Source organism: Sphaeramia orbicularis, chromosome 17 (assembly GCF_902148855.1).
Source record: "Sphaeramia orbicularis chromosome 17, fSphaOr1.1, whole genome shotgun sequence".
Lineage (NCBI taxonomy): Eukaryota > Metazoa > Chordata > Actinopteri > Kurtiformes > Apogonidae > Sphaeramia > Sphaeramia orbicularis.
The window spans coordinates 30,206,878-30,233,123 of NC_043973.1; the positions used below are offsets into that span (position 1 = coordinate 30,206,878).

Here is a 26,246-nt window from a genome sequence, read left to right on the forward strand (position 1 = left end):
TAACAAATAAGCAATAGCATAAAATCAGGTAGTAATTTACTATATGTATTCATTATAGTGAGGTGGGCTTTACTGTGAAATCAATCACGACAGGGTGAAAGAAGAGAAAGAAGAGAAACATACTGTTTTAAAAAAGACTATATTACTTAAGATGAAAAAAACTTACAAAGCAATGAGTGCAATCACTGACAAATCAGAATGAAGTTGTGCAATAACAATATCATAATCAGTACATAAATAATAATGAATGACCCTCATGAAAACTGAGGCAACTGTCAAAGGTAACAAAGTCTGTGTGATGTATCTGAAAAATAAGATAACTTCTCAAACTCCCCCAAAAAAGAATGGAGAAGTTAGTTTGTCAATATTTTCTCACTTTTAGAGCCAATTAGTGTTGGAAACCCTGATTAGTGACCTTTACAACAAGGTACAACTTATAAGGATCTCGCATTCGTGGAATGAGTCACACAGCAAAACGTGTGGGCAGTGCTCCCATAAATGTGCCAAAATCCGCTGCAATATTCTCCTGTTGACGTTCACTCCTGTTTTGGGTTGCTTAGTGGATTGGATGATTGCCCTCTAACACAGTAATAAGAAAAAAAAACAACACATATGGGCCATTTTCACAGTTTTTCACACTTTTACACTGTCAGGACCTCAGTAGTGTGTGGAAGATCCACACACAGGCACCTCCTCCTCACGCTGGTCCCAAACGTGGACATATTTTACCAGTGTGGGTGTGTGTGGATCAGCTTGGACGTGCTGTAGGTGTTGGAGTGACCAACCACACTGGTTGACCCACAACAACTCCTGCCTGAGGAATGGGATACCATCCATCCCACAGCATGAGGAGGAGGAGGAGGTGCAAAACTGTGGATGGATCTTCCACACACTACTGAGGTCCCTGACAGTGTAAACTGAATAAATGTTATACAACAAAAAATGTATTATTAAAGGGGAGAAATAATTGACTAAAAGGTTTCCAAAGGCTTTAGAGTTTATATAAACCAATGTTAAAACATTCTAAATGATTATTTAATCATGATGACAAATGATAACATTTTTCTTTTATTTTCATCATTTATTTTGTTTTCATTTATTTTGTACTGTTGATACAAGTTTTTTTTTTTTAATGAAGTAAGAACTTTCAAGTTCTGAGGCTATGGTTCTTAGTCAGAAAAAAGTGGAATGCCCCCTCCAGGCTGGGGATGAGTTACCCTGAGTGGAGGAGTTTGTTTATCTTGGGGTCTTGTTTATGAGTGAGGAAGGATGGAGCAGCAGGAGCTAGTGGAGGAGGATGGGGAGAGAAACGTCTGAGCCTCTGTGTTTAGGTTGCAGGCCCCACAACCTGGACCCTTATATGAGTGGAAGAAGATGGATGGATGGACAGATGGATGGAAAAAAGTGTCTTTATGCTGCTTAGAATCACTAAATGCTATAGACATGTGATACTATTAGTTTAGTTGTCCTCACTCATCCACGTTTACTTTTCCGTATATTTGTTTAAGTATAATTCACATACTATACTATACTGAAGTACACTATACTATACTATACTGTGCTACACTATACTATACTATACTATATTATACTATACTGAAGTACACTATACTACAATATACTGTGCTACACTATACTATACTATACTATATTATACTATACTGAAGTACACTATACTATAATATACTATATTATACTATACTAATCTACACTATACTATACTATATTATACTATACTACACTACACTACACTACACTACACTATACCATACCGTATTATACTATACTATACTATACTGAACTATGCTATGCTCAACTATACTATACTATACTATACTATACTATACTATACTATACTATACTATACTATACTATACTATACTATGCTGAACTACACTACACACATACTATACTATACTATACTATACTGAACTACACTATACTATACTATGCTGAACTACACTATATTATACTATGCTGAACTACATTATACTATACTATGCTATAGTATATTATACTATACTATACTGCACTATACGATACTATGCTGAACTATACTACACTATACTATATTATACTATACTGAAGTACACTATACTATACTATAATATACTATATTATACTACTAATCTACACTATACTATGCTATATTATGCTGAACTACACTACACTATACTATACTATAGTATATTATACCATACTATACTGCACTACACCATACTATGCTGAACTATACTATTCTATACTATACTAAACTATACTAAACTATACTATACGATACTATACTATACTATGCTGAACTACATTATACTATACTATACTATTCTATACTATACGATACGATACTATACTATACTATACTATACTATACTATACAACACTACAATGTACTGTACTATGCTATGCTACATAGCCCCCACAACCCAGACCCTTATGAGTGGAAGAAGATGGATAGATGTAAAAAAAAAAAAAAAAAAAAAAAAAAAAGTTTCTTTATGCTGCTTAGAATCACTAAATGCTAAAGACATGCAATAGTAGTTTAGTTGTCCTTACTCATCCACATGTATACTTTTCTGTATATTTCTTTATGTGCAACTCACATACGAATCTATACTATACTACACAACACTACACTGTACTCTGCTATGCTACTCTATACTATACTTTACTATACAATCCTATACCATAATATAATATAATATAATATAATAAACTATACTATTTCATCCTTTAGAAAGTAAAGGCCTCTATGTCATGGGAAGTTACAAGTATTTTAATATTCTCTTCTGTTATATTTCTGCTGTGATCCATGAGACAAATAAAAACTGACAGGGAAACTAAAACATACTGTAACTGTGGCTCATATCGTAGGTCTTAAAGTAAATGTGACAGGGAAAGCGTAAAACTTATGTGACAGATTAATTTACTGAAACATACCATACACATGAGCCATATATGTAGTCCCCATGCAGCATATGGCTTTGACCGTTCTGCTCTGAACTACTGTGGCGAGTGTTTATTTTCTGGAGAGGATGTTTAGTCCAGCGTGTCCAAAAGAGTGTTAAAAAAGCAGTGACAGAAAACAGTCCCCCAACTGCGTCACTGGTGTGATTCCCAACATTCCTCTCAGATTATCACCAAACAAATTAGATATATTCACAGCCTCTCACATTTACACAACACACACGCAAACCTGGTAATGGATGGGCACACACATACGTAACAGCAGCAGCAGCAGCAGCACACAACATGAGTGTTTATTAATCTTCACTTATTTGACAAAAGATCTTTCTGCCAAGTGACAAAATGTTTCACTTCATGTTGCCAAATTCCTCACTGTCCAAGGTTTATGTAACAGCCGCAACAAGCTGCAAAACACTACATCACTAATCAAGCCATTATCTACCTGGCTATCCTCCAACAACAGCTGAAGGTGTGTTTAAAAAGGATCATACTGCTCTTAATCAACTCTTTTTGGTTTACATGTACAACATAACAAGAAGTACACGATGAAGGAGTCGACTTATGGCCTATTTTACGGGTCGCCTTACGTATAAGATCTGAGCACAATAAATAGTAAGTACATTAATAGCTTCAGTTGAATGAGAAGCACAGTGTAAATCATGTATTCCTAGTGATACTGAATGTGGACATAAGTTTTCAAGCAAGCAAAAACGATAGGAATCAACATAGACCACTACCAGGATATCCAATCCAATCCAACTTTATTTGTAAAGCACTTCAAAACAACCACAGTGGACCAAAGTGCTGTACAGAAAAATAAATAAAAAACAAAATAACAGAGTAAAATACAAGAATAGATTAAAAATAAATAAATAAAAATACAGAAGAATAGCTAAAACCTGAATAAAAGAATAAAATACAAGAATAGATTAAAAAAAATAAAAAGCTCTACAATTAAAAACAACAACAAATAAGAACAATAAACCAATACCAAATAAAACAACTGAATAAAAATAAAACATTCAAACATCTCACGTGGTTTCAAAAGCCAAGGAGAAAAGATGGGTTTTAAGAAGGGATTTAAAAATGGATAAAAAAAGGATAAATGAGTTAAAAGGCTGATTTTTGGTCCTGAGTAAAAGTTAAAGAAGACAGATGATTATGTGTGATTTCAAATTATCTGTAAGAGGCATAACATGGTGTAAAGTATGAGTAGAAATTATAACTAGATGGGAATGATAGAAAAGACAACATAACGCATAAGCAATGTATGATGTAACAAGACAAAAACAAGGGGTTTATTTGAGGGATTAAATGACTCTTCAATGTCAGAATATGACAATCAAAATAAAACTAATTTTAGATAACTTTTTGCTTCATATAAGAATTGAATCAAAGTAAATATTAACCCATAAGGACCCAGTGTAGCTTTTGTGGCACTTCCCAAATGAATTTTTCTCTCTATTTAACCTTTCCTAAATGATTTATCACCATTTATTATAATATTATCTTCTGAATTAGCATTTTTTCCAATTAAAATCATGTATTTTCCTATGTTTAACTAACTGATCAAGTAGATATTCATAAAAGCTCAGAGTAAAATCAGAGGTTATTATATCAAAAACAGAAAAAAATGAAGAAAAGGTGACTTGTTTAGTAAAATCTATCATTAACTGAACATAAACACAAGTGTGTCCAACCACTATACTTGTAACAAACCCCATTAGTTTTACTGGTGGATCAATGTTATGGAAGATGACGGTGTTGAAAAGATAATAAACTGCATTTTACACCATACATTTTACACAAGTATTTACATGTACTGATAGGATTTGTGGATTAACAGTTTAGCTCAGTAGATGCTTTTGATTGACGGTGGAAGTCTTGGTCTTTATGGGTTAAAGACAAAAATAAAAAATCACAACATATTATGTCACAATAAATACAGTCATTAGGGAAAGTATCATACACTGTAAAAAATGACTGTAGAATTAACACCAAGAACTTGTAAAATTGCAACATAAAAAACTGTAAGTGAAAATACAATGCAAACTTGTTTATTTGAAAAGATTTTTGTGTTAACGATTAAATCAAATATAGTTGTAGTTCTTATAGGAAGAGTATGTGAAGAAAACCAGATTTCTATGTAGAAATGATGAATTTCTATTGTTTTTAGAGAATAAAACTGTAAATTGGTTCCGTTTAAACTGCAAAGACCATAATGTTGAAATAACGGCATATTTGCTTCTTTTTTTTTTAATACAAAAGTTATTAAAAAAAAGTAAACATTTACAATTTAACATTTTAAATTTGTGAATGAATGGGTTGGTAGAGTTGGCAGAGTGGCTCGTCCAGTAACCAAAGGGTTGGTGGTTTGAATCCTGGCTCTGACTGTCCGTATGTCCATGTGTCCATGGAAGACACTGAACTTTAAATTGCTCCCAGTTGGATCTGGTGGATTTGGAAAGTGCTTTGGACACCATGAGGGTATAGAAAATGTGCTAAATAAATGCAGTCCATTTACCATTTAAATCTACATGTTTAAACTGTTAAATCTACATATTACTCCATAAATAGGTTTACAGTTGAATGTGTTTTTTACAGTATTGTTCTGGAAACCACAGCTGCCAGTTTTTTTTCTGTAAAAACAACATGATTTTTTTTTACAGTGTAATATAAAATTATGTTGATGTGACATAAAGCTTTATAATGGCTTGTCACTGTTGTTTGTCACATGGCCCTACCTCATGCTTTCTTTGAACCAAAGCTAGAAACACTGTAAGACTTCTCTCTTGTTCAGTGACTCAATTTATTAGCTCTGCCAAAGGCTTTTATCTAACTTTGCCCAGAGTTCTTTGGTAATTTCAGCTCATTCACTGTTCAGTCTCTGCTGTTTCGCCTTCAGCTTTACTTGCTTTGGAGCTAAATACCTTTTCAGTATCACTTTCATGCATTCAACTTGACTTCTACATTGGGGATGAAAAGTCCATTTTGAAGACATGGGCCTTGTACATTGGTTATGACAGGAGCTGTGGGCCACCGAGGTATATGTGAAGTCCCACTAGGGTTGAAATGACTGGGTTAGCCTGAGATGAATGAGGCGAGATGACAGACAGTTGAATGGAAGAAACATACATAACCCCACCTCACACAGATTGCTGCATCATATACAGACGCACACAAGTGCATACAAAACACTCTACTCCAGAGGTGTCAAGCTCATTTTAGTTCAGGGGCCACATTCACCTAAATTTGATCTGCAGTGGGCCGAACCAGTAAAATAATAACATAATAATATATAAATAATGTCAGCTCCAAAATTTCTCTATGTTTTAGAGCAAAAAAAGGAAATTTACATGATGAAAAGGTTTACATCTACAAACTGTCCTTTCAAAAGATGTGAATAACATGAACAAACTGAAAAAATAAGTGTAATTTTAACAATATTCTGCCTCAGTTTATAATTTACACATGTACATTACAATTTACAGATCACAGTGGATCTACAAACACACAAAACATTTAATAACAGGCAGAATATTGGTAAAACTGTATGTCTCTTAAGACATTTCAGGTTATTCGCATTTTTTGCAAAATTATACTTTGTTTTAGAGTAAATACATGAAACAATTTACATTTTACAAAGAGAAACATTTGGAGTTGTCATTATTTATATGTTATTATGCTAGTATTTGACTGGTCTGACCCACTTGAGATTGAATTGGTCTGAATGTGGAACCTGAACTAAAAGGATTGTTAATTTCTTAGTGTAATTTTTGCAATTCACAAATTCATCCCAAGGGCCGAACTGGACCCTTTGGCGGGCTGGATTTGGCCCTCGGGCCGCATGTTTGACACCTGTGCTCTACTCTATGAAAGAGAGGATAAAAAAATAAATAAAATAGTTGCATTCATCTACCTGCCTCTGCCTCGGGTAACACCCTTTGGACAAACAGCCAGCAGAGACCAGGGCAGAGATACAGGGTTTGGAGGAAGAGTAGATATGAACAACCAGATTACGAAGGCAATCTGCGCCATAAATCTACAATATTATCTTCTGCAGGCGGCAGGAGGGGGAAGCCTTGTGAGCTGGGCTGGCACTGAGAGAGTCTGTGATGTCTACATTCTCATCTCTGCTGTAGCCTCAACTTAGGATAAAAGGCTATCATTTAGGCTTTGTGATCAATCTTCAGAATTGCAATACACTTAGTGCTATAATGTCTTTTTGAGGTATAGGCAAATAGGAGAAAATAATCAGTGAAGAGGCCCTATGCGGCAGAAGGAACAGCAGCACTTATGCAGTGTACACCTCTTATGAGGTCATTTTAAGAAGAGCTCAAGAAAAAAAAAATCAATTTAACAGTGATTTGCCTCATTCAGCAGCTACTGAACGGTATTCTTCGGCCTGAATGGAAATCATTCTCACAGAAGTGTACACATGCAGCTGTTTGTGCCTGTGCTACTGCAGTGTATTGACATGGAACATCTGTGTACTTTGTGCATCTACAGAGATATTGTACATTCAGGGACATGCATCTGTGTGTTTTTGCTATGTGTAAGTGTGGTGACGTACACACTCAGGGCGTCTCTTGACACCTGGGTGGTTTAGAAAGCTGTGGCGCAGTGTGAATCATGATAACTGAGGCAGATACTTTAGAAAAGAAAAGGAGCACCTGATGTGGAGTAAGGGGGAAAGAAAAGGGAAAAAGAAGAAGAAGAAAAAAAAAAGCAGATCAGTTGAGAAGAATGTAATTAGCCCTAGCTTGGAGATTTGTTTGAGCCAGGCAATTACCCCTCTAATCATCAGGTAGTTGGAAAGAGGAGGAGATGGGGAGAAAAGGGAGGAAGGAGGGGGTAGAACGATCAAGGGGAGAAAACGAGGGTTAATCACTGGTCGTTTCGGCTGTAAACCACAGGAAAAAGCATAAAAAATAAAGCAAAAAACATGTGAAGCCAAATCTGGACAAACTACTTCTTTAAATCAACAACGATTTATATATTTATGTTATATTCTATTATAGTTTATTCTTCGTACCTCTTATTTATTTTTGTTCTATTTTTCCCCCTCTTCATTAATAACAAGGTGAGAAATCTCAATTCTCTGTATGTCCTATGCATCTAGTGAACTGACAATAAAAAAAAAATCTTTGAATTGAAATCTTTTCTGTTGCAGTCAATTGTATTACTGATGATATGTGAACAAAATAATACAAGTCCGAAACTATGAGCTTTAGCTGGACTGTCGTCTTTCTAAACTGTAGCAGACCTAAAAAAAAAAAAAAAAAGAATGTTGAATACCATCAAATCTGCAATAACAAAGCTGAAGGCATACTGAAGACTGGACATGGAGATGATATATTAACCCATAAAGACCCAGTGCTACTTTTGTGGTAGTTCTCAAAAGAATTTTGCTTTCTATTTAACCTTTCTTAAGTGATTTATCAACAATTATTACAATATTATCCTCTGTATTTTCATTTTTTCAGTGAAAACCAGATATTTTCCCATATTTAATTTACTGATCATGTTCATGTCTACAAAAGCTCAGATTAAAGTTGAGGGTTATTACATCAGAAACACAGAAAACTGAAGAAAAAGTAACTTTATCAGCAAAGATATCAATAACTGTACAAAAAAACAAGCATATCCAACCACTGTCATTTATCAAACTACATGAGTTTTACTGGTGAATCAATACTGCAGAAGATGACAGTATTTCCACATTCATTGCGAAGAACCTGAACGTCCAAATGTGTCATTTCTGATGACTATGAAAAGATGAGAAACTGTATTTTCCATGAATTATTTCAATGTATTGATAGGATTAGTGCTTCAAAAGTTATGAAACATTTTAGAACAATGGATGATTTTGGTTGCGAGTGGCTATTTGGGTCTTTGAGGGTTAAAATCGACAACATATTATAAAGAAATTAGCAAAACAGCCCCCTGGAGAAATAACCTTGTGAGATAAGATATTACCCCAAATTCCTGTGCTGTAGCAGTTGCTTGCAAACAAAGAAAAAATAACTTTCAGCTGTTGGAGCAACTGCATGTGAGATTTGCAATAAAAGTGAAGGTATAAAATTAATAAACGATGCTCCCCTGAGTGATCTTGAAGTGCCTCTAATTGCATTTTTAAGTGATTAACAGCCCGTATCATCACCAAGTACCTCATCTTTACTGCGGATGTAATTTCTGCTCCTCGACTCTAAAGAGACAACAGTTTATTTTTTTTTAATTAAAAGTGACTGTATTTGTTGCAGTAGTTAACTGATCTGCACGCGAAACCAATAAAAGTATAACACCGCTGCTTCAAATGAATCATCGTCAGTAAATAGCCCGATAGCTGTGGTGACTGACAAATGGTCCCGAAACAGAACGAGAGGCACAGTGGAGCTCAGATAATGGCATCTAATGGGCTGTTCTTGATAGTCAGCCAATGCCTGAATCTGCTCCCTGATTACTGACATTAACCAAAGAGTTCAATTTTCCCTTGTGACTCTCAGCCTGACGATATCTGCCCTCCTCTCTTACTGCTCTTACTCTTTTTTTTTTTTTTTCCTCCTCAGTCAATGTGGTGGATTGTTTCATTCACTGTTCCCTGTGCTGGTATTTTTATGCAAATGCAATTTTGTAAATTGAAATTACCGTCCTTTCCAAGAATACAGAAATCAGCATATAAAGTACTCCCCACTGACCTGCCTTCATGCTTTTATGTTGGTTGTTTATAATACATCAACATTAGCAGCAAAACCTCTGAAAACCTGACGTTACTGGTTTCACACTGCAGTCTTTCAGGTTAACGTCTCTGCAGATTTTTTTATACAACTGAGGAATTATATTATTATTAAATTCCCTGTATTAACTGCCACTGTTAATGGTCAATAGTATTTTATTATTCATTAGAAAAATATGTGAAGATGTCATGTTTTCCTGCAAATCAATTCCTTCAAACAAGGCTAGAGATGTGAGTCATGCAGTTGGTTTGACTTCTATGAGGCGCCTTAGATTCCTTCAGACATGTGTTACCCTGAGAATATTCAAAACCCAAGTAATTAAGGGCACTACACTACAATGCCGAAGTGCATAGCTCCTTCAAGGCCACTTTTATATTTGCTGTGGCACTTTAATAGTCAACAGTCAAAAAATTTAAGAGACATCCAACTTGCAAAGTATGTTTTTATGATACAGACATGTCCGTATAAACATTTGAGCAAACTTGCCCACAATATCTGACGCTATGTTACCAAGGCAACCAATCTCGACATGAATACATCCGACTGACTGAGAGGGAAGGTAATATCCAACAATTTTTTTCAAAGATAGTGTGGTGACGATGACGTACCGGCAGAAATCACAAACATTTTGTCTTCTTTCTTAACCCTTTCATGCATGAATTATGAGAACCTTAATCAAGATTTTTTTGCCTGAGTGTTTTTATTCCTATTTAGGCATGAAAAAAACAATGCAATTGAGCTTTTTTATGAATCTATTTTTCACAGAGTTGCAAAAATGTCCACTCAGCTGGACAGCATGCGTTTGATTTTTGAAACATAGAAACATATTTAAAACCCATCATCATAAAGTGATATACTGTGAGAAAACTATGAAATATATATATATTTTTTTTTAAAGCAGATACAGGGTGGGGAAGCAAAATTTACAATATTTTGAGGCAGGGATTGAAAGACAGTGTATGACCAATTAGTTTATTGAAAGTCATGAGAATTTATTTGCCACAAGAAAATTTACATAATAGAAAATGTTTTTATTCTATGTGTCCTCCTTCTTTCTCAATAACTGCCTTCACACGCTTCCTGAAACTTGCGCAAGTGTTCCTCAGATATTCGGGTGACAACTTCTCCCATCCTTCTTTAATAGTATCTTTAAGAAAGTCGACATTGCTGTGTGATGTTCTATTGGTAGCATGTTCTAAAACACCCCAAATAGCATAATCCAGAGGGTTTAGATCTGGGCTAGAAGGCGGCCATAAACATGATTCCCAAAAATTGCTAAAGTTGGATTTGTTGCTGTTGTCAACAAGTGTTTTGGTGTTCTTGTGTAAGATTTTAACTTCAAATCACATTTTACTGCATTTCTAATGGTCTTGTTGTCTACCTCAAGTTCAATTGCCATTTTTCTCATGGATTTGGTTGGATCCTTTAGGATTTTGGATTTGAGAGCTTTAATAAAAGCTTTGGTACGTTTTTTGTTGCTTCCTCCACTTCCAGACTTTCTCGTAATAGTTTTGCTCATAGTCATTCTCTTCTTTCCATTATAAACAGTCTTTATGGACACTCCAACTATTTTTGAAATCTCCTTTGGTGTGACGAGTGCATTCAGCAAATCACACACTCTTGGACATTTGCTTTCCTGATTACCCATATGGGCAAAAGTTTCTGAAAAGGTATGGATAATAGTGTTAGGTATGATTATGACATCAATATATGTTTGGTTTCAAAACAATTGATGTAGTGCCTGCTGAGAAAAAACAACTAAATGTTCATTGTAAATTTTGCTTCCCTACCCTGTAATCTCATGTTTTCACACATATTATCATATTCTAATACTAGTTATGGAGATAATACAAAAAAAAAAAAAAAAACAAAACCTTTTTGTTATAGAAAATTAGCAGTTGATTTCCACTCAAACATGTTAGTGCAGACCAGGATTATCAAGAACAGCAAAGTTACAGTCATGGTCTGAATGTCAGTGTAGATGATGCATGAATGTCCACTGTGTTGGTTGATATCCTCCTGAGACCCAGGAAAGTGAACATTTTTAACTTTTTTCTTTTTTTTTTTTTTTTTTTTACATTAAACAGTCATCTTGATTGGAAACTGCATAATGCAACAGTTTTTTCAGATACATTTTAAAAATTATTTTCATTTATTTATTTTTTAATGGAATGTCCTTCATAATGACCACCATTTTTTTTAGTGAAACTGTCAAACTTTTGTCCCCCACAGAGGACAAAAATGCATTGCTGGGTCTCAGAAGGACATGGAACTAAAACAACTAAACTTATGAATATACAAGAGAACAGCTGGAGAATAGGTGTCCACTGGAGTGACCACTATGCATGAAAGGGTTAAGCTCAGTTTTAAATTGAACACTGGGTAAAGCAGCATCTCATTCACATCTTATGCTTGCAAAGATGGAAGGATCTTCTTAAGTCTAATTACAGTGTCACAGCTTCACTGACAAAGTTATAACTGGAGTATGAGCTGAACAACGAGCATAATTAAGGCAAAACAGCGAAGTGTGCCGAATATTTTCAGTTGTGTCATCCAGAAATGGGGCTTGATATCAATTTGATCACCAAAAATCCTCATTATACTATATAGTTCATTTCAGCTATTTTGTCTTTTGTGTCTTTGCTGTATTAAAAGCATTGTTATTATGGAAGAAATACAATGAAAATGGTTGGCTACATTACTCATCATGTCTGTCCAGGTCAAACTGGTCACTGTATGTGGATGATTGTCATAAATGAACCTATAATTTGACATTATGTGTAAATATAAGTATGTAAATACTCAGTTTACTCATGATAATGAGGTTTTAGTCACCTTGAATTGTTGATAGTGATGTTTTTGTAGATATTCTGACACATGGTATGTGGTTGCATGTAGGCTAAGAGGACATCTCTGACTCAAACTAACATTTTGTGATAGGAATGCAGAATTAGTCTGACTTGCTTTTCCATGCAGTTTTGTAGAAACTCTAAACCAGGGGTGTCAATCTCATTTTAGTTCAGGGGCCACATTCAGCTAAATTTGATCTGCAGTGGGCCGAACCAGTAAAATAATAACATAATAATATATAAATAATGTCAACTCCAAACTTTTCTCAATGTTTAAGAGTGAAAAAAGTCAATTTACATTATGAGAAGGTTTACATCTACAAACTGTCCTTTCAAACAATGTGAGTAACATGAACAAACTGAAAAAAAAGTGTAAATTTTAACAATATTCTGCCTCAGTTTATCATTTAAACATTTACATTACAATATAAAAATACACAAAACATTTAATAACAGGCAGAATCTTGTTAAAATTGTACTTACTTCCCTTAAGACATTTCAGGTTGTTCATATTTCTTTAGGTTATTTAAATTTTTTGCAAAATTATACTTTTTTTAGTGTAAATACATGAAAATATTTACATTTACAAAGAGAAAAATTTGGAGTTGTCATTATTTATATGTTATTATGATCGTATTTTACTGGTCCCGCCCACTTGAGATTGAATTGGTCTCAATGTGGAACCTGAACTAAAAGGATTGTTAATATCTTAGTGTAATTTTTGCATTCAGAAATTCATCCCAGAGGCTGAACTGGACCCTTTGGCAGGCCGGATTTGGCCCCCGGGCCGCATGTTTGACACCTGTGCTCTAAACTGTTCATTCCCAAGTTGTTTTTATAATATTGTCACTGAACATTCAAAATTACCCTTAAAAGTAAAGGGGATTCCACTTTTAACTACAGCTCTGAATGGACTGTATTCATCAATGTGTTTTTTTTTTTTCATAGGAAAGTGAGACATGAAGTAAAGTTGCTGTAAAATGAGGGATTAAGTGTGAATTACCACCATATTATGTAACCAGCCCCTACCTGTTTACTAGGCAGTGGGACGTTGTGCTCCTACCAAAGCAGAGACCAAACCTACACCCTAGGGATATTTACAAAACACAGACTAAGTGTCTAAAGGCTACAGCTAAAGTACCAGAGCAGGGTCTAAATGCCTGAGCAGCCTGAGTCATTACCACCACTGAAAACATACTGTATCCTGCTTCCAGGGCTGCAATCTGAACAAACACAGCAGCCCTGGGAAAGAGACAGGGGACATAGAAACTCTTGCGTAAACACACATACAGCGACCAGCACTCTCAACAGACTTGGCAACTGTGAAGACTACATGAGGCCATTTGAGACTGGAGGCTTGCCTGGATCAGATGGCAAAACACTTAAAGCTTTTAAAAGCTGGGCAACAAGGAATGACCACTGTAGCATATTTACAGGCTTAAGTAAAAGCCTGTTTCACTGAGTGTGCCATCCAGCTGTCAGTCAGGGTATACAAAAGGCAAACACAAACCTTCTACTTAGTGCTTTGTTAGTGAGTAATTATTGTAAGTGGCTGCTCTTCGGTCATCACCGCCTGTTTTGTAAGAGAAAAAGGTGCTTTCACTTCTTCTGAGGACACTCAATATTTTGGATTCTGCATATTGTATTACAGAGTGCAACACTGAACAGCCATCTGATCAAAAATAATCTTAAAAAAAAAGCCTCCCAATACACAAAAACACGCCCACACAAAAGATATTTCCTTTCTTTTAAACCTCCTTTCAAAGCAAACACGCTCCTCTCTCCCATCTCTCCACCCCCCCTCTGTGAGGAGGGCTATCTCTCCCTCCATCTGCGTGTGTGAGGGGTTGTCCTGGTGTGTCAGTAATGACAATGTCCCAGTGTTCCTCTCTGCCAATTAGCCCGACCGTAATTACACAGACACATATGGAGCTGTCAATCACCGTGCTCCTCCACGCAGAAACCCTCCTACCCAGCAGAGAGAGAGCGAGAGACACAGAGAGACAGGGAGCGAGAATGAGGGTCTCCAACAGCTACCTCCATACCGTTCCCAATGTCGACCGCACACTGCGCCAATAAGTAGCATGAGGAGCATTTCGTTCAATTACTCCGACTGTGCGGCAATCCCACAGTTCACATGAAAATGCCACAAAGCTGAATTGGAGTGATACTTAAGTAGCCCTGTTTTTGCTTTAGACCTCATTTAGGGAGTCGTTGCAATTTCCTTTTTACGGCATTAACACAACATGTGCTGATGCACTCTCCAGATTGTAGCCAGGCAAGTTGTTGATTTAATTATCTGTAGAAACAGATGCAAAGTGGGGGGGGCGCATTGTCTTCATATGACACACTACGATATGAAGAAAAAATAGGACCAGGGGTCCAACAGCATATTTAAAGACATTAATTGACATTCGTTTGACCTTTCAAGGTCACTCAAGGTCAAAGGTCATAGCACCAAATGACAGGCCATTTGTGGCTTCCTATCTATTACCAGTAGTACTTATATCAATATCTTCAACTGAAGTTATAGCACTTTGAAATTTTTAGCCATTATAACCAATGGGGATTTTAAAAAAATTAAAAATTCATAAAAAAAAAAAAAGTGTAGACCTTGCCCCAAGGAACCTGTGCTATGAATTTCAATTGATTCTGGCTGGCGGTTTTGGAGAAAAACTTTATAGAAATTTGGACATAGATGATCTTGGGTTTGACCTTTCAAGGTCAGTCAAGGTCAAAGGTCATGGCACCAAATGAAAGCCCATGTGACTTCCTATCTATTGCCAATAGTAATTATATCAATATCATCAACTGTTTTCAAGTTATAGCACTTTGAAATGTGTCCCATTATAAACCAGCAGGGATATTAAAACATTAATTAACAATTCAAAAATCAATATTTATCAATTATTTGAACAAAGTTGGTAGACCTTACCCCAAAGATATTCTACAACAAATATCAAGTCATTTTGACTGACAGTTTTGGAGTAAGATTCTTGAAAAATTGTTTACAAACACACAGACGGACGACAACAGTCCATCGGACCTTCGGGCTATTGGATTAAAAATTCAGTTGTGGAAAAACTGAAGCAATCCACAAACTAAATTTGGGTCAATATTGACCAAATTTGTTTTAATGTAAATATTTTTCCCTCTTCTGAACAAACATGCTTTGGACTGAATCCTAAACAATGCAAGGCAGCTGGAAATGTAGTAAAACACTGACAAGATTTGTGCATACTCATAAACTTATATGAAGCTTGTGACACAGTCAGTTTTGTGCTAAAAGCTGATTGTTGACTTTAGGTAACACTATTATAAAGCTAACACAAGCACAATGCACTGACTTCTATGCTAAACTCTGGCTGGATTTGGGTCCAATTTTCTGTGAAAATCCTTACACTCCTTATGAATTCTTCAGCATCTATCTAGTCCTTCTCTCTGCCTCTTCAAAACTCTACAACTCTATACTGTTCTGAACTGCAGTCAGCTGGCATAGAAACTCACTAGTTCTGAGGTTAACACAGACTCCAAGAATACCTTCACATAACGAAACATAAGGTAACATAATGCAACATAACACAACAATAATTAATTAATATATTATCTCATTATGAGTGGTCACTCTTGAACGAGAGAAAAAATGATAAGTTCCGCTTGTGTGTCATTTGGTATAAAATCTGTCTGCAGTGCTGAAATAATTCCTCTTCTTATATATATATATAAATATATGCCAGAGAACACAACGTTTCTGATACGACAAATGAATGTAGATTGGAAACGAGGCAAACAATTTAGCAAATGTACATACTTATCAAGTCTGACTGACATCAAACTCAGTTATTAACACACACATTTCTGGCTGGTTTTATTCCCAAATGAGACAACACGAGGGTCAGTTTTTGTTTTTTGCAGATGTGACTCAACATTTCACAGCTTTTAAATTCTAAAACTATTAAATAAATTTTCTGCACTGCAACAAGACAATCACATGGGAATGGGAAGAATAATGAAGGACTCTAATGACATGTTTCAGATCAATACAAAAACATCTCTAACAAATGATACCTAATTCTACATTACACACTCATCCAGAGGCATTAATTAATCCCTGCTTTCACACTTGTAAATAAATGCATTTAAGTTCCACTTAATCGAGGGCTTGATTTCCCTTGAGCATCCCCAAGAGAACTAAACGAATGAAAGTTTTATAATGAAGAAGACACCACGGCACTTGAGCTATCCGTCATGCTTTCAAGTTGCTTAAATTGACTATGGCTCCAAAACAACAGCGTCACCGTAATTTCTTTTTGAGAGGGCACCAATTTTCCAGTAACGGTGCTGCTTTGACATTTGAGTCAACGTAAGTGAGAGATAAAGACAAAAAAAGTCTTGCATACAATAGCAATAGGTGGGGTTTGTGTGTTGGACAGGTAATACTGTGCTCGTAGAGGAGTAGGAGGGAAAAATAATGATAAAAATCATAGTAATAGTACAACAACTTTTATTCTGAGCTGTGGACTGTAAAGCACTTTGTAACACTGGTGATGAATAACGGTCATAAAAATAATAATACAGACAGAAAAAATTTTGGTGTGAAAATAGAGTGAGAAATGTTTAGAGTGAAAAACTGGAGGGGAAGGAGAAATATTTAGTGGATGAATGGAAATGAGCGAGGTCCGGAGTCCCAGCGGAGAGTCTTACCTCTGGGACGTCTTCTTGTACTTCCGCCTGCCAGAGAAAACAAATGTAATCACAGTGAGGTATTGATTGAAATGGCAGTCTTGTACAATAGTGCTGATTTTTTTGTCAGACTCGTCACACACACTCACACACTTGGGCAAAACACTATTTGTTAACAGTAAAAGCCTACACACCTGTGATATGACTTAAGGTTTTCATGAGACAGGAAAAATAAAAGACAGAATAAACAGAGAGAGGAGTAAAAAGAAAAACAAGCAGCATTTATTATATGCTTTCAGGCTTGTATAAAGGAAAATACTAGTTATGTAGGCAGTGCATATGGTAGTATTGGTTGACTGGATATTGTGATCTCAGACTAAAGTTTTGGCAAAAAAAAAAGTAATCTCTGAGCGTTCTGGGTCAAAACCGCTGATACTGCTCAAATAACAACTTACTTGCTGTGAATGCAGTCAGTGGTAAAAAGGCGAATTGAAACACCCAACGGCTGCTAGCAACATTGACAAGAACAGAATCACCTGCAATTCAGTGTCAACACTGAATTAAGAACTTATGGTCAGGGGCAAAGTCTTGTTTTCTACCGGAAAGGTTAATGTAAAAGGAGACGCAAAGTGATGATCCACTTGGAGGGAATATGGTTGGAATATTGTTTCTAAAAGTCTCTGTTTTGTCTGTTTACATTACAGTGCAACCTCAGAGTTGCTAATAATGCTAAAACAGTGTCACATATTTTATTTTTTATAAGTCTCCATTTTCACTGGGAATGTAGAGAGGACACTTAGGTGTAAATGCAGTAAAAGTTATGCATTTTAATTGAACTACTTTAGCCCAAAAAATTATATTAATATTTATCTACTATAAAAATATAATAAATCAGGACAATGAATTTTTTTTTCAACTTTTGCTCAGTTTTGACCCTAATGTTAATAAAAAATACATCAAAAGTGTATTTTAGTGCAAACTTTAATGTTCAAACATGATTTTTAATCTTTGTGGGGTGAAATATACTCTATTAAAAATCTCTGACACGAACAATTAATTTTATGCATATCACTGTCAATCCAGCCGAAAAAAAAAAAAGAGTTGGGGATAAAAAAATTCCAATTTCTCTTTTAGTTTGTTACAGTTTACTCAGGCATAGTAATAGATACAATATTTTAGACAATGGGAATAGATTCTGTGAGGTCTCTAAATGTCCATAGACACCAAGAACATCCATATGAACCTTATTATTGTGAAGTAATTCTTCATTTACTTTGGGTATGTCTTTTTAGGCGTTTTTCCCCTGAAAATATGGTCAGGGTTTAACAGGTTAATGAAGACAAATTCCAAAAATAATCCCTTTTCCACCACAGGAACTTTACCAGGAATTTTAACTTTACCCAGGATTTTGAAAAATCTCGGTGCATTTTCACCAAAATTATCAGGGTAAAAATCTTTTAAGATAGTATGTGGACTATCTAGTAAACTTGTTTATTCGATTTCTATATTATTCCCTTTGTTTATGTTTTGATTGGAAAATGGAGCAAAAGAAGAGAAACTACAAGAAGTGAATGAACGATAAGGTTTATTTGCCGAATATGCTTGTATTCATCTCGCTCCTATAAATCGCAATAATCTGCCTGTCCATCTGAATACGCTCCAGATAATAAACCTATGTATTGAAACAAATGTGCTCAAAAGAAATTTAGTGGGACTTCAAATCGGTGACTCAACGCAACCAAGTTTGATTTGAATAAATTTCCAGGAACTTTTAGGTGGAAACACAAACCACTCAGACTCCCAGGAAGTGTTTTACCCAGGTAAATGAATTCCTGGTAGTAAAAGTTCCTGGGAATGTTGGTGGCAAAAGGGGCTAATGTAAGGACAGAATCCTGTATCTTTGACCCTCATTAGAGTATATTAAACTGAGAGTAAGAAGACCAGCTCCATGTGGAATAAGTATGAAACTGATTGAATGTAAATATGGTATGATATATAAAATGTGAAAGTGGTCTTTTTAAGGAATTATGAACAAATAAACCTGTCTGGAGATGAGTCATTTGGGGACAAAGAAAGAATGAGAGTGATGTTTTTGATGTACACAACCTGTTATTACTATTAGCTTAAGTTATCTTACAATCATTTATATAAACCAGAGGTGTCAAACATGTGGCCCAGGGGCCAAATCCGGCCCGCCAAAGGGTCCAGTCTGGCCCCTGGGATGAATTTGTGAAATGTAAAAATTACACTTAAGATATTAATCATTTTAGTTCAGGTTCCACATACAGTCCAATTTAATCTCCAGTGGGTCGGATCAGTAAAATACTATCATAATAACCTATAAATACTCACAACTCCACATTTTCCTCTTTGTAAATGTAATCATTTTCATGTCATTTTACTGTATTTACACTAAATCAAACTATCATTTCACAAAAATGCGAAAACCCCAAAACAAATATGAACATTTCGAAATGTCTGAAGTGCAAGTTTACTAATATTCTGCCTGTTATTGAATGTTTTGTGTATTTGTAGATCCACTGTGATCTTTATGTTGTAATTTACATGTGTAAATGATAAACTGAGAGTGAATATTGTTAAAATTGCTCTTAGTTTTCTTAAGAAATTTCAGTTTTTTTCATGTTATTCACATTGTTTTAAAGGATAGTTGGTAGATGTAAACATTTTCATCACATAATTTGACTTTTTCACTCTAACACGTAGAGGAAAGTTTGGAGTTGACATTATTTATATATTATTATGTTATTATTTTACTGGTCCGGCCCACTTCAGATCAAATTTGGCTTAATGTGACCCCTGAACTTAAATGAGTTTGACACCCCTGATATAAACCATTGTATAATATAATATAAAGGCTATCTCAGTGTTGATCATGTGAGGATTGTTGCCTTGTGTAACAAAATTGCAGAACAACATGGATTTGTGTAGAATAAACATTAATTATGGGGATTTTTTTTATTACTAGTTTAGAAAAGGAGTTAAAAATGCCTGATTTAAGACTGAAAAATGTTTACTTATGGGAGATTATGGGAAGAAAAAGAGGGTTGGTACCATTATGGGAAAGTTATTGACAGGAAATCTAATAAACTACTGGTTGTGCACTCACACACTGATTTAAAATGAGAATGCATTTCATTACGCCTCGCTTAAATCCCTCATCTGCATAAGTAGTTTTAAGCATTGCAAAAACACAACTATACAAACACACACCACTCCAACACCTGACATCCACATCTACAGAACTACTACTACACACATATATGCATAATGTTACCTACACAGTCACAGTTAAACATATTCACTATCACTTACCCTAACATTTGGCCTAAAATACTCCCACACCTTCACGAAGAGATAGCAGCATGGCTCTAAAAGCTGAAACACTCTCTCACATACTTAAGGCACTTGCAATTTCAAAGTGGAGGGAAGGATGGACCCACTGCCACTGGACTACAGACACAGATTTATATTCCGGTCAGGCAGAATTCACAGCACTTAGATGATTTGTTTCTCAATCAGTCTTCGTATCAATCTTTCTTAGTGTAAAAAAATCTCAGTTAAGAGTTTCCTTAAGATAAGGGTAAAAAAGTCTTAAGATTAAATCAATCATCCAGGATGCACTGAGTGACTGGAATTAAACAGTGGCAAATGCAACAATGTGAGGTAGTTGTCTGAAGTTAAGGACTTAAAGAAAGAAAATCACCAATGAAGCAGTGCAAGACAAACAAAAGAGAAGTAAGGATGTGGAAAGAATTATGAGACAGATGCAGATGACAAAACAAAATCAGTGTAAACAAGCATAAACAACATAGTGGAATTCAGCAGGTCATACAGAACCACACTGTAAAAAATGACTGTAGAATTAACACCAAAAAGTTGTAAAATTGCAACATAAAAAAACTGTAAGTGACAATACAATGCAAAGTTGTTTATTTGAAAACATTTTTGTGTTAACGATTAAATCAAATATAGCTGTAGTTTTTACAGGAAGAGTATGTGAACAAAACCAGATTTGGATGTAGAAATGATGTGTTTCTATTGTTTTTAGAAAATAAAACTAAATTGAAAAACAATGTGGTGCCGTTTAAATTGCAAAGACCATAATGTTGAAATAACGGCATATTTGCTTTTTTTTTTTTTTTTAATGAAAAAGTTATGTAAAAAAGTAAACATTTAACAATTTAACATTTTAAACTTGTAAATTAATGGGTTGGTAGAGTTGGTAGAGCGGCTCGTCCAATAACCAAAGGGTTGGTGGTTCGAATCCTGGCTCTGACTGTCCATATGTCCAAGTGTCCATGGAAGACACTGAACCCTAAATTGTTCCCAGTTGGACCTGGTGGTTTTGGAAAGTGCTTTGGACACCATGAAGGTGGAGAAAATGTGCTAAATAAGTGCAGTCCATTTACTATTTAAATCTACATGTTTAAACTGTTAAATCTACATGTTTAAAATGTTAAATCTACATGTTTAAAATGTGAAATCTACATGTTACTCCGTAAATGTTTACAGTTGGATGTGTTTTTTACAGTATTGTTCTGGAAACCACAGCTGCCAGGTTTTATCCATAAAAACAACAGGATTTTTTTTTTTTTTATAGTGCAGAGGTATTGATAATTTCTATGCTCCTTGCCTTTGGTCCTGTTCTGGATCCCATGCCTCTTTTTCTAATTAGGGCTTTAATGTAATGTCCTCTGTATAATGAGAATGTGGGTTGAAACGGGTCATGGATATGTCAAGAATTTGTATAATTATAAATGCCACAGTGATTTTTTTTTTAAAGCAAACCCTGACCATATACAAGTACATTCTTGGTGCGTTCTTGGATGTTCTTTAATTACATGACTCACAATGTTATTTTCATTTTCGTTACTGTGTACTTCAGGGTACAGATACTGTTCTAAAGAGGCGATCCAGCCGTCTTCATCCTCTTTGGACCGAATCTAAGTCGCCCTTCATTGAAGCTGCTCTCTGTGATGAACTGTTGATCAAGTGATTAAATAATTCATTGATTTCCATTAATCAGTGGGTCGCGGCGAGGTTGGTCTGTCAGATGATCTAATTTATTAATGGGAATCTATTGGTATCCATTCACCAATGCAAAAACATAAGGGTCAATTTGTCAAAAGGAGGTAATAAATTACAACACACTCTTCACGCCTTGATCAGCGGCTGTCACCAGTACTTGACTGCGTTATTGAAGGTTGAGTAGAGGAAGCCGCTCTCTCTCGGCTATCCATGGATGATTGGTGTACACTGCGGAGTACACAGTGTCACAGAGACTGCTGTGATAGCCATCCAGCACATACACACACACACACACACACACATATCATACAGCTGCCAAACAAATCTCCCAAGGATAAGCTGCCTGCACATACAGTAAATGTCAAAGAGCTGCCGTACACATGCTCATACACACATCCAATCTATATCATTCACTCGTGCACATGCACACGGGCAACCTTTCCCTGTCACATGCACATAGATAAACTTCATGCTGTCAATCCCTCCCCATTAAACGTGCAGCATACACTGTGTAAGGCATCAACATCTGTGGGGGCTGCCTGTCAGTTGGAGCTCCCTCTCTTCAGACAGAAGCTCTTTGTGAGATTAAAGGCTAATGTGATCTCTGACACGCAACAGGAGCCCTTAGAGCAGCCGGCAGACTGCAGCGTAGCCGTGATGAAAAAAGGCCCAGCCCCCGTTACATTCATCTGACTCACTATCCATCAAATATCCAAAAAGACAGATGGTTATGATAGGGAATTTATGACGGTCACCAAAATGGAACAGACAATGAAGTCATCCGAGGAAACTGAATGCGGCAGAGGATGATGATGATCATGATGATGATGATGGGGGACCCGTATCAGGGTTTTGACACGGGCACATGCAGAAAGAAAAAAAACAAAACAAAAAACAAAAACAATGACTAATCATAGAACAATAGCAATACTGTGGTGTGAAAAGGAGAGGAGAGGGGAGGTACTATTAAAGGAAGCAGGCTGATAGATGAATTGCAGCCCCATGGATGGCTCTTTCACTCAGTTGTCACAGGAGGAAACGGAACATTATTCCCCTCCAGTTGTAACATTAAAGGGCCAATTTGTAATATTTCTGGTTTAAAACAACCAAAAATGACCGAAAACTCTTAACAGAGTGTGAATACATAACAGTTTTATGTCAAAACCATCATTTTATAGGATTGTAAATAGGGCTAGTATCCACTATGTTGTACCTAAAGAGATGCAGTGAGTTACCACAGCATCCAGTGTTCCCTCAGTTCAATAGAAAAGGACAAAGATGAAGTAGCACTGTAGCAAGGACATGTTCCAACCTTCAACCTTTAGTTAAATCACATGGAAGGGCAGGAAGAAGATAAGTCCATTTAACAGTAATAGCAAAAGCAAAAATGGCTGAAGCTGTTTCCAGGCAGCCATTGTCAATCTATCCCACAAAATCATAAAAAAAAAAAAAAAAAAAAAAAATTGATGAAAACAAACCAACCCAACCAACAGGCAAAAAGAGATTTAACAATGGTGCCACTTTCCACTGCTAGAGACAGCTCTGACAAGTAAAGACTGTTTATAATGAATTATGGTTGTTGCACAGCTCAGTAACAGGGGTGTCAAACTCATTTTAGTTCAGGGGCCACATTAAGCCAAATTTGATCTGAAGTGGGCCAGATCAGTGAAAATAATAACATAATAACATATCAATAACGTCAACTCCAAACCTTCCACTATGTTTTAGAGCAAAAAAAAGGAAAATTATGCAATGAAAATGTTTACATTTACCAACTATCCTTTAAAACAATGTGTATAACATGAACTGAAATCTCTAAAGAAAACTAAGTGCAATTTTAACAATATTCTGTGTCAGTTTATCATTTACACATGTAAATTACAACATACAGATCACAGTGGATCTACAAATACACAAAAAATTTAATATCAGGCAGAATATTGTTAAAATTACACTTTAGACATTTCAAAATGTTCATATTTGTTGAGGTTGTTTGTGTTTTTGTGAAAAGTTAGTTTGTTTTAGTGTAAATACAATAAAATGACATGCAAATGTTTACATTTACATAGGTTATTATGATAATATTTTACTGATCCGACCCACTGCAGATTAAATTGGTCTGCTTGTGGTCCCTGAACTAAAATGATTAATTTCTTCAGTGAAATTTTTGCATTTCACAAATTAATCCCAGGGGCCAGACTGGACCCTTTGGCGGGTCAGATTTGGCCCCCGGGCCGCATGTTTGACACCTGTGTTTTAAACAGTTAAGCTTATTGTATAGTTTATATCTTATAATAGTCATTATTTGCACAACATTACTGATAGCATTAGCATACAGTCGCGGAAAATATTATTAGACCACCCTTGTTTTCTTCAATTTCTTGTTCATTTTAATGCCCGGTACAACTAAAGGTACATTTATTTGGACAAATATAATGATAACAACAAAAATAGCTCATAAGAGTTTAATTTCAGAGCTGATATCTAGACATTTTCCATGGTTTTCTTGATAATAACTAAAATTCTTGCATCAATATCTATGGCATTGTACTGACAAAAACAGTGCTTTTAGGCATTCTATGTTCTTTTCTGTCTGTTTTAGTCACATGATACACACAGGAGTTAGTATTTGATTGCATAACCATTGTTTCTGATGACTTTTGATGGTCTAATATTTTTTTCCGTGACTGTATGTGCTAGGTTATCTGATCATTTCCGTCAAATCAAGGCAATTTTATGTAATAAACAAGCCACGTGGACTGATACTGTTTAGAGAATTCAATACAGATCTTAAGTGGAGCTTGTGGCAGTACCAGTAGGTGCTTATATTTGGTTTTGGTGTTGCTCTGTCTTTGCTACTATTGGCTTTATAAAAACTACATGGGAAGACTAAAAGAGAGCAGTGTTATTTTTCCCAAATCTCAGAGTTCCAGCAGTTTGGCAGTGGACGCTAGCATCATGACTCTGTGGTAAAATACTGCCCCCCTCTGTTGATAGCAGGAGTTCATTTCTGAATCTCAATCTCACAAACTGGCCCTTTAATTTTTTTTAATATTTTTTTTTTTTATGCATAACCCTGCTAACAGCATTTCTCTCTTCTCTCCCTGCTGAGACGGAATGACAAGAGCTGAAAATGAGATAATTCCCATTTCATCTCGCGACCAGAGTGTGTGGGGCTGTCGTCTCAGAGTGAGAGGTCACAGAGGTGTTGATTGGATGGTGAATGTGAGAAGCTAATATTGTACTACTGGAATTTTCAACAAGTATCTTCCTGAAAATAGTGGGAGAAAAATGAGGTATGAAAAATGAAAAGAGTGAGAGAGAAATGGGAGCTCAAGAAGGGTTTTGGATTATTTAAAAGCGCAACTGGAGCAACAGGCAACAATGAGCAGAGAAAGAAGGACAACAAATATCCATGTTCCTTCTGTCAAATTTACAATTAAAACAAATCTGACAGGTGACAAGTGCATTTCAGACAAAACATAAAAAAGCCATTCATGTCAAAGCTTACATTAAATTACTTAAACACCGTAATCTAATTTTGTTTCTGCTGCACTGTTTTACTTGAAATGCATGCAAATCTGCAAGTGTGAGCCACAGTGCTTGTCTTCTCTGCCATAGTTAACATCATTAGATTACTTTCCTCCTTTCTATCTGATATATTAAATTAGTCATTTAACAGCTCAGGTGTGTTTCTGTTTAGTCTGAATAACTTCACATTGTCTGTTTTTCATTATTTATGTTTTATCTGTACTTTTATCAATCAGTCTACCCTTGGCTTGTTCTCTCTCCCACGCCGCTGCCACACACACATCCATAATGTAACGTCCACAGGGTGAGGTGATTGAAGCCAGGCTCTTTCCTGTATCCTTCCTGTATGTTTTTTTTTTTTTTAATCTAAACTGATTAATGATTAAGCTAACAAAGGCAAATTATTACACATGAACTAACGTGTAAATATTAA

General features: G+C 35.6%; 1 protein-coding gene across 3 annotated transcripts in view; it reads right to left on the minus strand.

Moving 5' to 3' along the window:
* The window catches only part of pde1cb (phosphodiesterase 1C, calmodulin-dependent b), a 179,426-nt gene that overhangs the window by 92,874 nt on the left and 60,306 nt on the right, over nucleotides 1-26,246 (minus strand). Inside the window, exon 2 of one of the 3 annotated variants that reach the window (XM_030160950.1) lies at nucleotides 17,255-17,281. The exons of the other annotated variants lie outside the window; for them this stretch is intronic. Coding sequence (XP_030016810.1) covers nucleotides 17,255-17,281 — 27 coding nt within the window. The remainder of the gene's footprint in view (nucleotides 1-17,254; nucleotides 17,282-26,246) is intronic. 3 annotated transcript variants of the gene reach the window in all.